The sequence below is a fragment of the Equus quagga genome, chromosome 4 (genome assembly GCF_021613505.1).
Source record: "Equus quagga isolate Etosha38 chromosome 4, UCLA_HA_Equagga_1.0, whole genome shotgun sequence".
Lineage (NCBI taxonomy): Eukaryota > Metazoa > Chordata > Mammalia > Perissodactyla > Equidae > Equus > Equus quagga.
This window is the reverse complement of record NC_060270.1, coordinates 134,677,392-134,693,735: the sequence shown is the minus strand read 5'-3', so window position 1 is coordinate 134,693,735 and position 16,344 is coordinate 134,677,392. Positions and strand designations below refer to the sequence as shown.

The 16,344-nt window shown below is 39.8% G+C and overlaps 1 protein-coding gene across 4 annotated transcripts in view; it reads left to right on the top strand.

Moving 5' to 3' along the window:
• Positions 1 to 16,344, top strand: part of LOC124238618 (DNA-binding protein SATB2-like) — a 182,111-nt gene that overhangs the window by 117,261 nt on the left and 48,506 nt on the right. For all 4 annotated transcript variants that reach the window (XM_046659789.1, XM_046659787.1, XM_046659785.1 and 1 more), the window contains 2 exons: positions 9,632 to 9,844; positions 13,982 to 14,137. In XM_046659789.1, coding sequence (XP_046515745.1) covers positions 9,632 to 9,844; positions 13,982 to 14,137 — 369 coding nt within the window. The remainder of the gene's footprint in view (positions 1 to 9,631; positions 9,845 to 13,981; positions 14,138 to 16,344) is intronic.

Below are 16,344 nucleotides of genomic sequence, written 5' to 3'. Positions count from 1 at the left end.
ACAATGAAACACTAGCTTTAGATCCTGTCATTTGTATACTCTTCACCATTGCTTATTTAAAGTAATAAAAGACAAGGAATGATCCTTTCCTGGCCACTGATTGAAATGATGACCGTTTGGCCTGGAGTTAAGTGCGTGTTTGCTTAAATAAAGTGAGTTAAGTTTAAAGGCCAGAAATGCTGTGAGAAAAATATAACTGAATCAATTTGAAGTCAATTGGAAATTACAAGGTTATTTAAGCTCTATCTAATAGTTTTATGCCTAAAATTGTCACTATAGACTACAGCATTTACTTTCAAACTTCTCTGCAAAACCCAACACCAAAAAGAAATACTTTCTACATCATGAGCTGGGACACACACACTCACACATGTGCACATGTGTTTGTATGTCTGCTTGCACATGTGTGTGTGTGTCTATCTTGAACTCTATCTCATTTCCACCTATATCTTTATGTATATTTCTAAAACAAAGCCTTCCTGAAAGAAAAAAAGGCTTCATGAAACAATACTTGTCCCACTTATGAAGCACTCTGGTGTTTTCTAATCTGTTTAATTGCATTTCATTATAGAAAAGTTAGTTATGATGTACTGAATGAATTTTATCATTTACTAATAATTATTAAACAGTCATGCAGATTAAGGTTTATTTTAAATGACTACAAAGTTACTTAGGAAAGAAAAGTTGTTTTACTTTTCTGAAGTATAAAATGAATATCTTAGTTTAGTGCTATCCTGAATATCCATGCGGTCATTTTACTTTATATAATTTGTTATATTTTTCTTTACATTCTCCTCTATCCCAAATAATTTGAGCTATCTAACTTCTTAAAATTTATTCTTTGTATTTTCTGCTTTCCATATGGGAAGACATTTAGCAAAATATGAGTGGTGGTCCTGGAATATTTGAAGCTGCAAATTTAAAATAAGAATTGTACTTTGATATCAGTTTTGTATCTATTTATCCATTCATTGAACAAATCTTTGTTATTCATTCAGAGACTATGCTAGGCATGAGGGAAGTACAGTCATCTCAATTTTACACGTGAGGAAATTGTGCCATAGGGAGATTAATTCATCCTTGTCCAGTTGAAGCCCAGTTTTGAACCCAGCAATTCTGACTTCATAACTCACGTTCATAACCACTTTGTTCTCAGTCATTTCTGCTGTCAGGGAGCAGAGGATGAAAGACACAGTTCCTTCTTTAAGGAGATGCAAGGAGTAAACAGACTTTTTCAAACCAGTAATCCCGTTGTGGTATAATAAGTACTGTGATGTGTCGTATGTACCGTGGGAGAACGGGTGCTTTGGACCCTGGAGGTGATTGAAGTTAAAGCAGAAATATATCAGCAGGAAACAATAACGTTTTACATTTGCTTTAGGACAGTTAACGCGTATGTTAATCGACTGGCTTACTTTTTATATCTGAATGCACTGGATACATTTGAGATAGAAATAGTCAATAAATGTATGTTTTTGGTTTGTTTTGTTTTGTTTTTGGGAAGTACTATTTTTGCCAATGTTTTGACAAAGTAGCCAAAGCTAGTAAATTTTTTAGGCAGTTTGCCAACCGTTGTTTCACAGAAGACTCCCGGAAACTAGGAATAAGCAGGGCCCAGAACTATGTGAATGTAATAGTCGTGGTGCCAGGTACTTGAGGTGTTAGTAGAAACCAAGTATGTGCCCAGAGCTGAGAACACCACTGGCAACATGTTTCCAAAGAGAACCTGTTCAGCTCTCTGTTTGCTTTTGCTTTTTGGTGTTGATGTGTTTGGAAAATTTTGACTTAGACTGTGCATAGCCCCCCATGCCAGTACCTAAGACTTTCTAAAGACAAGGAGGGAAGGGGTAAGGAGGAAAACGAGATGGGACTGTTTGTCTAATTGCACCTGTCATTGCACAGATTAGGTAGGTAAAAAACAGGGAAGTTGCCAGGAATCTGTTTTTGGCAAAGTTCTTCTGTTGTACGTGCTTGAGTGTGGCTTGGACAAGGAGATTGCAGCTAGGAGAGTGCAGACTTTTGGTTTCAAGAATGTTCTGTTGCACCCACTCACTTGGTGTTGCATGCTTACTGTACTCTGATGTGTCAGGTGGCACAAATGAACTTCTATTGTATACACTGGAAAGAAAGCTGTCAGTGAGGGTAGTGTTTCATTTAATAAATTTCAGATTTGGGGTACATAGAGTATTTGTTTTAAAGTAGAATGTGCATGGCCCAGAATTTCAGTTTCCATTGTCTTGTTTTCAATAGGTTGAATGCAGAGATCTTGAGTACATGTGAGTCAGGCTTTTAATATGGTGGTCCATCAGGGCCTGCTGCTGGCTGTTCAGCAGAGATAGGACTCCCACTGCTCAGAAAAAGGAAAAATACTCATTTGGTGCCATCTTAGAGCCCTATATTCCTGTGTATCCCCAACTAACCACTAAGCATTAAATGACAGATTCTGCTCCCGGGGAGTTTACTGTTCAATGGGAGGAAGAAGGGTTCATAGTAGCACAATCTAACAGTTGAGAAGTGTCGTAAGTGCAAGATAGAACCAGTACATCTGCATTCGAAGGAGAGAGGAAGGACTGCCAACTGCAGCGTAGGTAATAGACACAAAGATGCATAGTCTCTTAGTGCATTTGCAGAATGCTTTTCTGCAGCAACAACATTTGTCTGCAAATGTTACTTTTGTATATGCATTTATATTTGCAGAATTCATTAATTCCCTTTAGATGCTCAATTCTATCCACCCCCATCCTACAAAAATGCCACATGCATATGCTGTCTTTCCTAATAAAGAAATATTGTAATAAAAGAGAGAGGTTTTATTAAACTAATGCAATAACGACATTTTCTTTGAGGATTTAACACATCATCTTTAATAATAAAAATCAAATTGTCATTGTTGTGTCCTGTATACCTTTTATTCAAATCAGACTAAGTACTCTGGCTTTGTGGCTAAGCAATGCTCTGGAGGGTGGAGGGTGTGAGTATTTTTAGCATTACAGAGATGAATATCCGCAGTCAGGCTCATAGTAGAGTTATAGATTATGAATATGGGACCCAGGGAAACCTGTTTATATTCGTGAGCAGAGGGGAGATGCCTCCTAGGAGCGTCTGGGAGGAAATGAGATTGGAGGTTAGGAGGAAGCCGATACTGTTAGGGCTGCTTTCAGATGGTGGGATCGCAATACCTTCCACAGCCGTGCAGCTGCTTTTGCGGCTTTGGCTAACTTCGTTAACCATTGCAATTTAAGAGTTCATTTTTGTGTGATTGCACCAGGCATTTGGTATTACCTGGTTTTCTTATGAGGAGACCCGATTTTGGCTGACGTGTCAGCTGGGACGAGACATCTCAGAATTGTGTGAAAATTAAGACTAACAAATAAGCATGCAGAAGGGGTGGTGAAATGTGAAGAATACTTTTGGAGGGAACTTCTTTTTTGTATTCCAAGAGAAGTATGTGATAGCTAGGTCACGTTCAGAGGCAGGATGCTAGGTTGGACCATGTGAGTGCCAAGGCCCCTTCCACCTCTGATCCTCTGTAATCTTAGTCTGTAAAATGGGGGAATATGTGCCTGTTAACTTTGCTGATGGTTCTGACACTATTTGTTTAAAGCAATATATAATTATGAACTAAAATATATTTCCTGACTCAGTACTGCTCACTAAATAGGCTTCAATTGATACATCCTTAAGAGATGTGACTTCATTTCAGAAGAGTTTATATACTTTGTTTGTACATCCAACAATTAATAATTAATAATTAAGATAGATTGCGACAGGATTAGGGCTTATTTTCTCTAAAATAACCAGTCTAAATGTTCCTAAAGAAGTGTTAAGCATATGCTTTTACTCTTAGCGTGGCAATCAGCTGTATATACAGGCTATCTTTGGGATTTATTTACAGTATTCTAATATCTGCCTTTATTCGGATCAGAGCCCAACATTTTCAAATTGTTTGCTTTGTGTGATAAGTATTTGCTCAGTTACTTCAAAGATATGTATTGTAATAAATATGTGCACTTTGCAAGTTCCCTTTCTACGTCCCACTTCACCTGCCACAGACAGAAATATAATTTACACAAATAAAACAGTCTCCGGTGAGTTGGAGGCTTTTTCCAAAGAGAAGCCCTGGGGTTTGGCTGGGCCGATTTCCTCTCAGTACACACCTGGTGTATATCACTTTAAAAAATAAATTATGCCTCATTAAATTACAATTAAATGGAATCACGATCATTTGTTTTTCTGGAAGGAAGATGTTTTGCATATTGAAAGCCTAATTTGTTGCAGGTGACAAAAAGGCTGAACAGATTATCTAATATCACTTCATTTTGGGGGTAATATTTGCTGGTTAGTTTGTGTATACTCCAGTAGTTCAGAATTATATTAATGTGGACTGTATTATTTTCACTTCAAAATATCTCCTACTACTTTATCAGTTTTTGTACTCCTTTTTTTTTAAGCTTTTAAAGCAACAGAAACTTCTGTTTATGTCTGGATTAGGCATGCTCTTTCTTTTGCTTCAAATGTTCTAATCCTGTCCAGTCCACCGTTCCCTCTGCCCTTTGCCTGGTCTCCCCATTATCTCTACATCCATGTGCTATGTTTGTATATTTCAAATCCCAGCCAAGTTAAGTCCTGCCTCTTCCAAAATTTTTCCTGAGTCCTGCAATTGGCAAGACTTTCTCCCTCCTTTGAACAGAAATGGCACTAGTTCGGTCTCGAATTTACGACACTTGTCATCTTTTACATTGTGCTTCTATAAACTATCATAGAGTAAACTCCTTGGCAGCAGAATCTGTCTTATTAATCTTTTCATTCCTTTCTGAGCTTTGTACCAAGTCTTAAGTAAGAAATAAATTAATAGACTGATCTGTCATTCTTTGGTAATAGGTATATTGAATTTGGGGTTTCCCTAGATAATCAGGGGAGATATAGCCTAATCTAGATAATTACCTAAGGTCTGAGAATGATGAGGAATGGATATCTGTTAAAATCTAGTGAGTAATGACCTTAACTGTTGCCGTCAGCCCTGAGGGGGCGGGGGGCCTGGCGAGGTCTGAGGGGCTCAGACTCAGTGTTCCTAGAACTTGGCCCCCATTTGGGTTCTCTTTTTGCTCTCTTCGAGAATTAAGAGCCTGGGGGCTGGCCCTGTGGCCGAGTGGTTAAGTTCGAACACTCTGCTTTGGCAGCCCAGGGTTTTGCTGGTTCGGATCCTGGGCGCGGACATGGCATGGTTAATCAGGCCACGTTGAGGTGGTGTCCCACATGCCACAACTAGAAGGACTACACAACTGAAACATACAACTATGTACTGGGGGGATTTGGGGGAGAAAAAGTAGGAAAGAAGGAGGAAAAAAAAAAGAAGATTGGCAACAGCTGTTAGCTCAGGTGCCAATCTTTAAAATGAAGAGCCTATCAAAGGCAGTTTCTCACCCATCCCAGACAAGGCCTCAAGGGCTGGTGCAAAAACTTGGAAGTAAATTTTATAGAGCCAGTCATGGTAATGTTTCCCGAACATTTCTGAGTATCAGCATGTATTTTGCACACTAACAATTTGGGGCAAACTATATAAATTTTTGAATATGGAAATCATAACAAGGTAAATAAGTTAGCTCATTGACAGAAATTGCACACTCGGAAACTGTAAGGTCATTTAATTTGTTATAAATAAATATTATTTAAAATACTAGAAATAATAGGTACATCGATTTTTCATTTTAAAAATTAGCCCGAATTCTTTATTTTGTAGCAACCAAGCTAGATGGCGTTGTATTATATCTTGTTTTGCACTTTGAATTATTTTGCTTTCATCGAATTTTCTGCTAACCTCATATATTCCTTGCTGCTGCTGGAGATACTATGCAGCTTACAAAATGCCCCATTGAAAGGCTAGGGAGAAGACTGACTAGAGGTTCTTTCTGCCCGACTCCCTTCTTTTTTCGGTGACTTGTAACCCTAGAGCTCTTGTGCAAGGTGTCTTCCCACCCTGTGCAGATGCCCTCTCTACTCCTTTTCAGTCAACATGTTTCCTGGTCTTACATAACCTCAGCTAACTCTGTGGAGGGAATTGTTATAATCTCTCCCTCGAGAAGGCTCTGTTGCCTACGATGAGGAAAATACTTAATGGCCACTTGACTCAGTACTTGCAATATGTTTTAATATGGTTACTCATATGAAAGTTTAATAAGCAATATCCTGGTTAATTTATTAATTTTCCTCAATTTTCACATTCTCAATATTCATGACCTTTCTATTCATAAAAGTACACCTTTTTTCAGTGCCCAAGTGTCATGCCACATGCTCTATATCTCAGGCTGCATAATGGGAATGTCCAAGTGACACCTCCTGCCTGGCTGGTTGATAATTAAAATGCCAGACAACACAGTGGCAAGGGCTTTAGAAATATTTATGTGAGATAAATTATTAATTCATGTTCTATGCAAGGCAGTTTCAATATGATCAACATTTACTTATCTTGATAATTAGATGGGGTGAGTCGTGGTGTATATAAGTTCTGCTGTAGATTTTCTTCTGATTTTTTTTCCTCTATGGTGATTTTCAACTAACTAAATAAACTCACTTTACATTTATGAGCCTGCAGAATTTGGACTATATAGTTTTTAAATTGCAGTTAAATAGTTAAAAGCACATAAATAACCAAAATGAAAAAGGCTCAACAAAACAACTAAAACTCTTCTTGTGCCCACAAGCTAGCCACTTGTTATTGAAAATGTCTGAGGTGAAAAGAATCTGCTTTGGGACCACAGCTACACAGATGAGGCTTTAAGTAAATAATTTAGAACAGTGTTCTCATTCTCTGGGGTAATACATGGAGGTGGTGCCAGCCACCTTGTTGGTTTGCGACTTTATCTTCAATTAGGCAAATGAAACAGAGGCAACAGTATATTCCACCAGCCCCTTAAAATACAAATATTGTGTCTCATTCACTTCAGAAACGATGCTGATGAGCAGTCATCTTCAAGGATGCTTTGTCTTCATTTTTCTTAGAAATGGATTCATTTCCCTATGAGGTCGTCCAACATGTAAAAAATGCAGGGGAGGGAACTCCATAATTTCAATGTGGAAAAAAAAGTAAACCAAGCCAAACAAGAAACAAATAAAAACATTATGCTTTGGAATGATTTTTTTTTTATTGATTCGGAATGAACAAACTTAGGATTTTGAACCATGGTCTGTTAGAACAATAGTTTTTGTTACTTCACTATTTTGTATGCAAGGTCTTTGCTATAATGTACTCCATGACTTGTGAAAATAATTTCACAGAAGAATAAGTTTACAGACTTTGCCTTTGAGATGCCTTGAGTATAATCGTAGTAACTATCATAAAGAGTATGTCCAGATAGATCCTACATCTCCTCCAAATTTGGTAGTCTGAGATTTATTAAAATGCTAGAGTTATGAGAGAGAGAGAGAGAGAGAGAGAGGAGGAGACCAACACATTCTTTATGTGCAGAGTTCATCATTAAAGAAAACTTGGTAAATATCAATCTTTAGTGTCTTGTTGGTATTGATTTTAGGTCCACTTCTCTTTTGCTTCTCCACGTATTAATTTGTAGATTTTTATCTTAGAAACAAATCCATTATGAATATTTCAGGTTTCTTAGTGCAAGTGGAAATTAGGATAACTTAAGGCAGAACTGACTTTTAATTTCAGAAAGAGAATCAGTACCTAGATTGTATAACCTTTTGTGGAAGACAAGTTTCTCACTCGTTGCTTCTAAAAGCATGACAAGAAATCTGGATTTTCTTAGAATCATTTTACCAGTAGGGTATTTTTACATACACGTCATACCTTATCCTTTCCTTGGGCATGCATGTCACAGACACACACTTGTTAACATTTCTTCTAGCTTCGTTGTATGGCATATCTTATTCTCAGTCATAAAGACTTCTTTAACCAAAGTCACATGACACTTGAGTTGCAGAACTGTGAGTTGGCATACTGCGCGTAGGTTCATTATAGTAACATTGCCTAACCTGAGGTTTGAAGTGGTGATCGCCTCCTTGCAGTGCTGATAACTGTGTGATGCACACTCCTATAAGTGACATTTGCTTCCCTGTATTGTAATGCATTGCTTTATTTGTTTATTTATTTTTAAAGATTTTTTTTTCCTTTTTCTTCCAAAGCCCCCCTGGTACATAGTTGTGTATCTTTAGTTGTGGGTCCTTCTAGTTGTGGCATGTGGGATGCCTCCTCAGCATGGCCCGATGAGTGGTGCCCATGTTGGCGCCCAGGACTCGAACTGGCGAAACCCTGGGCCGCTGCAGTGGAGCGCACGAACTTAACCACTCGGCCACGGGGCTGGACCCTAATGCATTGCTTTATTTTTAAAAATTGCCTACATTACCCTGAAGATTTCTGGCCAACCAGAGATGGTATATTCCTTTTGTAGCCAATATTTTTATATTTAAGCCATGTATTTCAAATCTGATAGCGTTTCCTTCGCATTAATATTCCCCTCAGTGGAAACATCTTTGACATCTACTTTTCACGATTTGGGGTTGCCCCATCTGTTCTAAGATGCAGGGGTTAACATCCCAGCTCTTCCTGAGGGATAATCCTAGTCCTGATCTCATAGTGCCCTGAGAAGGGATGTTAGCTGGGAATGGAAAGTGATGACTCCATGTGATAATCTAACAAGTGTGTAGAATGGAAATAGATCTGCTTTTGCCCAAAGTACTCCAGTATTCCTACTCAGATCTCCAGCCCTTTTCTTCAGTCCATAATACTTTTCTCTAGACTTGGCAACATTTTCCTTTTCTTTGTGAATTTTCTGTCATCAGAGCCCATGAAAACATTAATCTCCTATTTAAAGGTTTCTGTTTGGATGAATCACGTGTTCAGAAAGGATCTGAGCCTGTCCTGGCATTCTATGCCCGCTATAGTTATGGTGTGCTCTCGCCCCTCATCAGATGTGCCTACATTTCCATTGCTTTAATGGTGGGATTAGAGCTTTCCCTCTGAGAGCATCTTATAAAAAAGTTTCGGTGCCCTCTGGTACAAATGCAAGGATACCTGTTATGTGTGTAGATTGAGAAGTTGTCAGAGGGCTAATGCAAATTGTAGCCATTTGCTTTGTGTCTTTTCTTTTCTTTTCTGCCATAAGAAATATCTATATTGAAAACAGTGGCCGGTCAACAGAAATTCAGCCAAACTTTTTTTTTTAAATCAATGTAAATCTCCCATGCTGTTTAAATGTCGGAACTAAATTTACCAAACTTGGCAGATTTGTAAAGCTGAGCAGGACTGCCAAGTGTTCCCAGTTTCCAGCAGAGAGTTCTAGCAGTTCCTGAAATACTTGTAGGAGGCACCTGGTGGTAACTGCAGTTTCACAGTTCTTCCCAGGCACCTACCTTGCTAGCTGGCATCTCTGCACACTGACGATTATTACAGTGATGATAAAGTGTCAGAATAGAACAGTCCAAAATAAGGCACAGCCTCCGGAAGGCAAGCACATTCCCACAAAATCTTCCTGCTGGAGAACCCTCAGGAATTAGACTGAGGTTCTGGACATCACAGCCAGCTGGTTACACTAGACTAAGGGGGAGGGGCGGAAGAGGACGCTGCACACTCACCTGCAGACATGACTTGCCCTGTTTTCTTTTTCCATTTAATCAGGGATTGTTGTCCGAGATTCTGCGTAAGGAAGAAGACCCTCGGACAGCCTCTCAGTCTCTTTTAGTAAACCTGAGGGCCATGCAGAATTTCCTCAATCTGCCGGAAGTGGAGCGGGATCGTATATACCAGGACGAGAGAGAGCGGAGCATGAACCCCAATGTGAGCATGGTCTCGTCGGCCTCGAGCAGCCCCAGCTCCTCCCGAACCCCTCAGGTGAGATATTTGCTCCATTGACGTTTCACTCTGTGCCTTGGAAACATCTTGCCTTCGCTGATACTGTTTTCCCTCAAAGACTCAGACACAATTCAAGGATTTCTGAATCCACTGACCATGTTGGTCGGAGGATGTGAACCTCTGACCATACAATGGTGGTTGGCCTTTACTAGGTTAAAGGGCCATTTCTGTCCTTTTAGGAAAGTACCATTCTTCCTGACATGGCAGGAGGGCAGGAGTGGGGGAGGGGCAGGCTCTAGAATGTCTCCATACAACTGCTTAGTTATCAAAGAGGAGGTTAGGGGATTTGCCTTGAAGCTGAGTTTTCATAGCAAGCACACTGTATGTTTATTTGCATACAATTTATGGGTAGTTGGGGGCAGGGGACACATAGGGTAGTCGAAGCTCTGCTCTGTGCAATCTGGAAAAGACAAAATGGGGAGAAACCTGTGTGTGATGGGAGCGTGAATATGCAGCAGCTAAATCAGAGTGACTGGGGGATCCTTCAGTGATCCCTTCGACAGTGGTCATGGCGAGGTAGGCCTTAATTAGTTTCCTCCCTAGGGTGCTCTCCCCACAGGACTCTATGACTCAGCTTTCCATCCCTCCTTTCTCCACCTTTCAAGGCATTCTGATCTCGGGTCCTCCTGAGAATGCGCACATCTATTAGTGCTGTGTGCTTCAGACATCCTAACTGAAGGCTTAAGGTCTCGGGTCAGCCAAGGGTCATTTCCAATGCAGATCTGAGCACACTCATTTCTAGCCTACACCCTATTTCCCCTAAATTTTTATGACTCAACAGATTTGTGCTAAAGCCATCTCATTCACTGTTGCTAGGATGGTTGCAAGTTCCATCTCAAAACAAACACTTAACAGGTACACATTTCTACAAATCAGAAAAATGGGTGCTTTGAAACCAAATTTTTTCCTGCTTGAATACTATAGTTTTGGTTTTATGAGTTTGTTTTCTGGTAAGTTCCAAAGAACTGATTAAGCATAGAAGCAGAATTTTTTTCTGGTAGAAATATTTGAGCTTTTTCAAGCATATTCATTTTTTTCAGACATCTGAACTCTTTTTATATTTTTGCACTCTGCAATAGATTTTTAATTGAAGATCATTTTCTATCATGCACTGCCAAATTGTGATACTAACACTTTAGTTTTTAGTGAATTATAAATTTTAGTTACTGTTAAACCAAAAAAGAGTCTCTTGACTGTTTACTTTGAACGAGTGTAACCAAGCTTTTTTAATTTGATTTTCAAAAAAATTAGGGGGCATATATATTGAGTTATTAAATTGGGTAAGTGGTTAATTTGCACTAATATTGACTCTTATTAAATTCCCTGATATTTTTGCCACTTTTGAAGCCCATTAAGCCAGCACAGGAGAGTCCAGCCTTGCTTGATGGCCATTTAACCAGGCAGCCCTTCTCAGAAAGTCACTTCTACTTGTTGGAAAGTAACATAGGCCTGAGGGTTTTGTTTTCCACTCCTTCAGAATATTTTTCTGACGAGATTATATCGCAGGCATCTTTTCAAAGACCTCATAGCTTTCAGAGCCAGACCAGTTTACAAGGCCACACAGTCAGGGTCAGTATTTTGCTTTTTTCAACAGCAGAAAATCCCACCTAGGCAATTCCTAGATAAAAGTGCCCTATAGGGACGAGAAGAACAGGGAAATTGATCATTTAATTTTGCAGTTTTAAGATTTCTGAAAATAAATGTAAAATGTTTCCTCAAAATAATTTTGAGAATATAGTCATGGCATTGGTCTTTATACATTTCTTCTTTTTCTGTTGGTTAAACATTGAGAAAGGGAAGTTACTGAGGTCTTTTAAACATTTCATGATTCCCTCTTTACTCAAACTTCTTTACAGACACAGCTCAGTGGTACAGATGCATAGCACAGGGAGCTTTCTCCATGAGAACAGGTGTTGAGGGGCGGCCCACTGATCCAGCCTTGTAGTTGGAGTCAGCAAGCTTGGGCACACGGGCAGCCTTATCTGGGTGCACGGAGATGATTTTCCAGACACCACCCATACTTTATAATTGGTTTAAAATATATTGAAGAAATTTCAGATTTAAAATTAAACCTCCAGAAGTCCTTGCTTGTAATCCTTCAGTTGGTCAGTATTCCTTGAAGCACTTAATAACAAAACAACAATATAAATATAAGAGTGATCATTTATTGAGCACTTACTGTGTATCAGGTATTGTGAGCATTTTGCATGAACTTGATCCTCACAATTTTGTGTTATTGCCATTTTACAGATGAGGAAACTGAGGTTCCGATAGGTTAAATGACTTGTGTAAGGTCACCTGGCTGAGTGGTTGAGCGAGGGTTTGAACTCTGGCTATTCTGATTCCATGGCCTGGGCTCCAAACCATATATGCTAGTTCTCTGAGGGGTTTTGTTCCAGCCCACAGGGCTCTAGAGAGGATTTGAGCAGTCAGGGAAGATGAGATGGTCTGCAAGACTCATGAAGAAACCTGGGTTGAGAAAGGCAGAAATGATGTGCTAAAACGTGCTCTCAAGAGGAAAAGCACTGTGGGTTAGCTAGACGTTTGAGAAGAAAAAGGCATTTCTTGAAAAAAATGACAGAGAATTGGATTATTCTTTGGAGAGGACAAGAAGATACCTGTAAAAACAGCACCCGGGACAAACGGGAGATTTCGGAGGCAGAGCAGCACAGGGGTCCTGCTCCCAGGCTTTGGAGCCGGAAGGACTTGAGTTCAGATCATGGCTCCTTTGCTTGCTGCCCCCTGTCCTTCCAGCAAGTCAAGCATCCTCTTTATTTCCAGTTGTCTTCATCTCTAAAATGAAAATAATAATGTCTAACTCGTAGGGTTCTTAAAAGAATTAAATGAGATAACAAAGGTAAAACACTTTCTGGGGTGTCTGGCACATAAAAAGTACTGCGTATATTATGCTTATTATTACTTTGCAATGATTAGAAAATAGCATGAGACAGGGAGGTCAAAGGAGAATGGCAAAAGCCACTGAACACTGCTAGGAATCAAAGTCTTCATGGAAACTTATTAACTCCAGCTTCAAGGTACCAGTGAGAAGGCTCCCACCATGTCCAGACTTCACGCCATGTCTTCCTCCAGACCTGCGCACTGCTAGATCCAGTGAGGTATCCTCAGAGGGAAAGGAGTGATTTGGGAACAATTGTCTTGGTCTGGGATTCTAGGGTGAGTGGAGACAAAAAGAAAGAAATCCAGTTTAGACCGATCAGCTGGCCTTGCTTGGGAGTCCAAGAACCGGGCTGACTCTTCCCAGAGTCCTGCTGCCAGGGCTCCTGAGAGGGCTGCCCAGCCCCAGTTATTTCACCAGAGCAAATGCTCTGACGGGCTGTCAGATCAGGTAGATGCAAATGTCTTAGGGTTATCCTAACCCCAAGAAGCACAGGCACCTTCCATATTGTCCTTCATTTGTCTCTGAAGCTGATGGGAAATCATTCAATTAAAACGAGCACAACAGAATACATAAAACCACAATATGAGTTTAAGAAAATGAAAACGGCAGATCAAAGGCATTGGGAAGCCCAGTTTTATGAAATGAAATTTTGTTTCATTTCCACTGATTTCCTAGGTGAAATTAGGTGACTGTCTGGGTAGCATAATGATGATAATGATGGGAAACCATACATACTCGAATGACATCCGTAAAGCTTTAATAAAGAATGAGAGAGACTCAGGGGAGTGCATTAAATTGAGTAATAATTTATTATTTAGAGACCTCTACCCATTTACTCATTTTTTCTGGAAGAATTGGCTCTTCCTGCAAGGTGTGCCATTTTTAGAAAGAAAAAGGTAAGTATATGCGTGTTCTGCATGCTTGTTTTGCAGTGAGGTGATCGCTCCAAGTTGGTGTCCAGAGTGGCCATCCTACCTGTGAACTGTCTAGGACACTGAGGGAAAGAGCAGGGTTGACAGGACTCTGCATGTCCTATAGGAATGCACTGCAATTATTTCCAATCACAATTAACCTGATTAGAATAATGGACAGGAAGTGTCCCTCTGTAGCTAATGCCGTTTGGCATCAGCTGACTGAAATCCTTTGATAATTTCTGCACAGATGGCTGGGCTGAATGCAGCACTTTTTAAATTATTATTTTCATGGTCTCTTGGTAGGCCAAAACCTCGACACCGACAACAGACCTCCCCATTAAGGTGGACGGCGCCAACGTCAACATCACAGCTGCCATTTATGACGAGATCCAACAGGAGATGAAAAGGGCCAAGGTGTCTCAAGCCCTGTTTGCCAAAGTGGCTGCAAATAAAAGTCAGGTGAGTGGTGTTTAAAAGAGCAAAAGGGAGGGCTGGCATTAGACCCTTCTCCTCCTCCCACCAATAAAAATACATCTGTTCCTATAATAATAATCCCAATAATAATCTCTAGGGAACCTGTCATGCTCTGCCTTTTGCTCTATGGTTTGCTTGTATTCCCATTGGAGTTCAAAGTAGGGATTAAATCAAAAGCCAGATATTTTTCTTTTAAAGGATTTTTTTCAGAAAGAGTCAGCCTTGAGTGATTTCTCTGCTAATTCTAAACACTACTACATAACCTTTTTTTTGAGCAAAACGTAGTACGTATCAAACAGTGTCTTCCTGAGACCAAGTTTCAGCCAGACCTCATCGCCTCTCTTACTCCCACCAGGGAATGGCTGACTTTGTCATAATAACTGCTTCCCCCAACCCCCAAGACACCTTGTAATGCCAAGGGTTTCTTTTATGTATAGAATACAGTTGTTTTTCCGGGAGAAAACACACGTGGGAGAGCCCAGAATGAGTGCTAAGATCTTTCACAGAAAAACACAGAAGCTTATCCAGGACACTTTTTCAGAGTGCTGGCATTGTGAGGAATGGAATGCTCCGGGGAAAAGCGTAGACAGATGCTTAGAGGTTTTATTTCTGAAAGCAGCAACAGTTGGTGGGATGGACTATCTGTTTCAGTTTGTTTAAAGGGCCACCTACCGCCCTGTCTTAGAATGGGGTAGGTTGAGGTGCCTGCTCGTTTATCCCCAGGATGAATAATTACCCAGTGCAGGCAGAGGAAACAAAAGTTAGTTGAAGCATCATTCTGAGAGTCCTTTGATCCTGGGCTTGATTTCCTCTGTGGCCTTGCATGACAAATGTTTTCATCCCGACATATGTAAATGGTGAAATGGTCCATCATCTCCCTAACAGAGCTTCTGCTGTGTGCTAGAAGAAAGGAAGTTACTGAATATTGTATTTCTATTAAGCAAGAAGGTTTTCGATGAAAACTGAGTTTTTAAAATGATAGATAGTCAAATGCCATTTTTAGACTAATTATATGGTTTTGAGAATTGTCTTTTTCACCTGCAGTTTTGAAGTAAGCTGATACGGTATTTTTCAGATGTTGTTAAATGGAGAGGAGTAGAATATCAAGAAATTTTGAAGAGGATTGAGATGTTTGTTTCCCTTTTCAGTTTCAATATAGTAATTTTTCCAAAGTATAGTTACTCTCTTTCATCAATGAAATCGTTGAAATACAGCTTGCTAAGATATGATGTCCAACCATAATATGAAATGCATGAAAAGAAAATACCATAGAGCCTTCTTAAACTGTTAAATGCATAAAATCCCATGTACCACATGGCAAAATATAATGAGAGTTGGAGCTGTTAAACGAATAAAGCTGTTAAATGCATAATGCCACTTGGCAAAACTACTGTGCATTTAATGGTTTTCCACTGTGTAATAAAGGACATATGTGGTAAATGTGCAGTGAGTATAAAAGCTACACAATGGATTTTGCAAAACTGCCCCTTAGTCGTGACTTGACGTAAATATCAAAGTTTCACTGAGTCTTTCTTTTATAAGCTGCTTTCCAGAAAAACTGAAGACTACAGTCTGAGAAGTGGATTCAAAATGCCTGTAATCTCCCTGTTGACTTGGCACTCTGGCTTCTGGGAATAGTGATGCCTAGAGCCTCCCAGAATAATTCAGGTGGCTGATTGAAAACTGTGTTTGCCATTTGGCACAAACTTAGCTCTCCAAATTTTTGACGCCTCCTGAAGAAATCAGTAGCCCTGATTTTGTAGAATCTGGAGGAAAGCATAGTTCTGGGAAGTCATGTGTGAAAGGTGGGGGTGAAATGCTTTGAAGTTTTTCTTTTTTCCTTTGGGACAATAGTCTCATTCTCATTTATGAATAAGGAATGTTATTGTAGATAACTGACTAGTTTTGCAAATCCATGTTAAGTGCTTTAAAAATGGTACTGCCAAACAAAATGAACGTAACTGATAGTCTCAAAGGCAATTTAGCATAAGATTTTCACTGCATTCTGTAGGTACCAGCGTTCACTTAATAAAAAGCATATTTAGTGAAATCAGTTGCCTGATTTGGTGCCTTGCACGTGTATTTGGTGTGTATCCATGGGTGTGTATATGTATGACTGATAGTGGGACTTTGGCCAAAGTACTTAACCTCTGGAGCTGCGATGGGAAGTGGCCACACCCTCTTCATTAGAT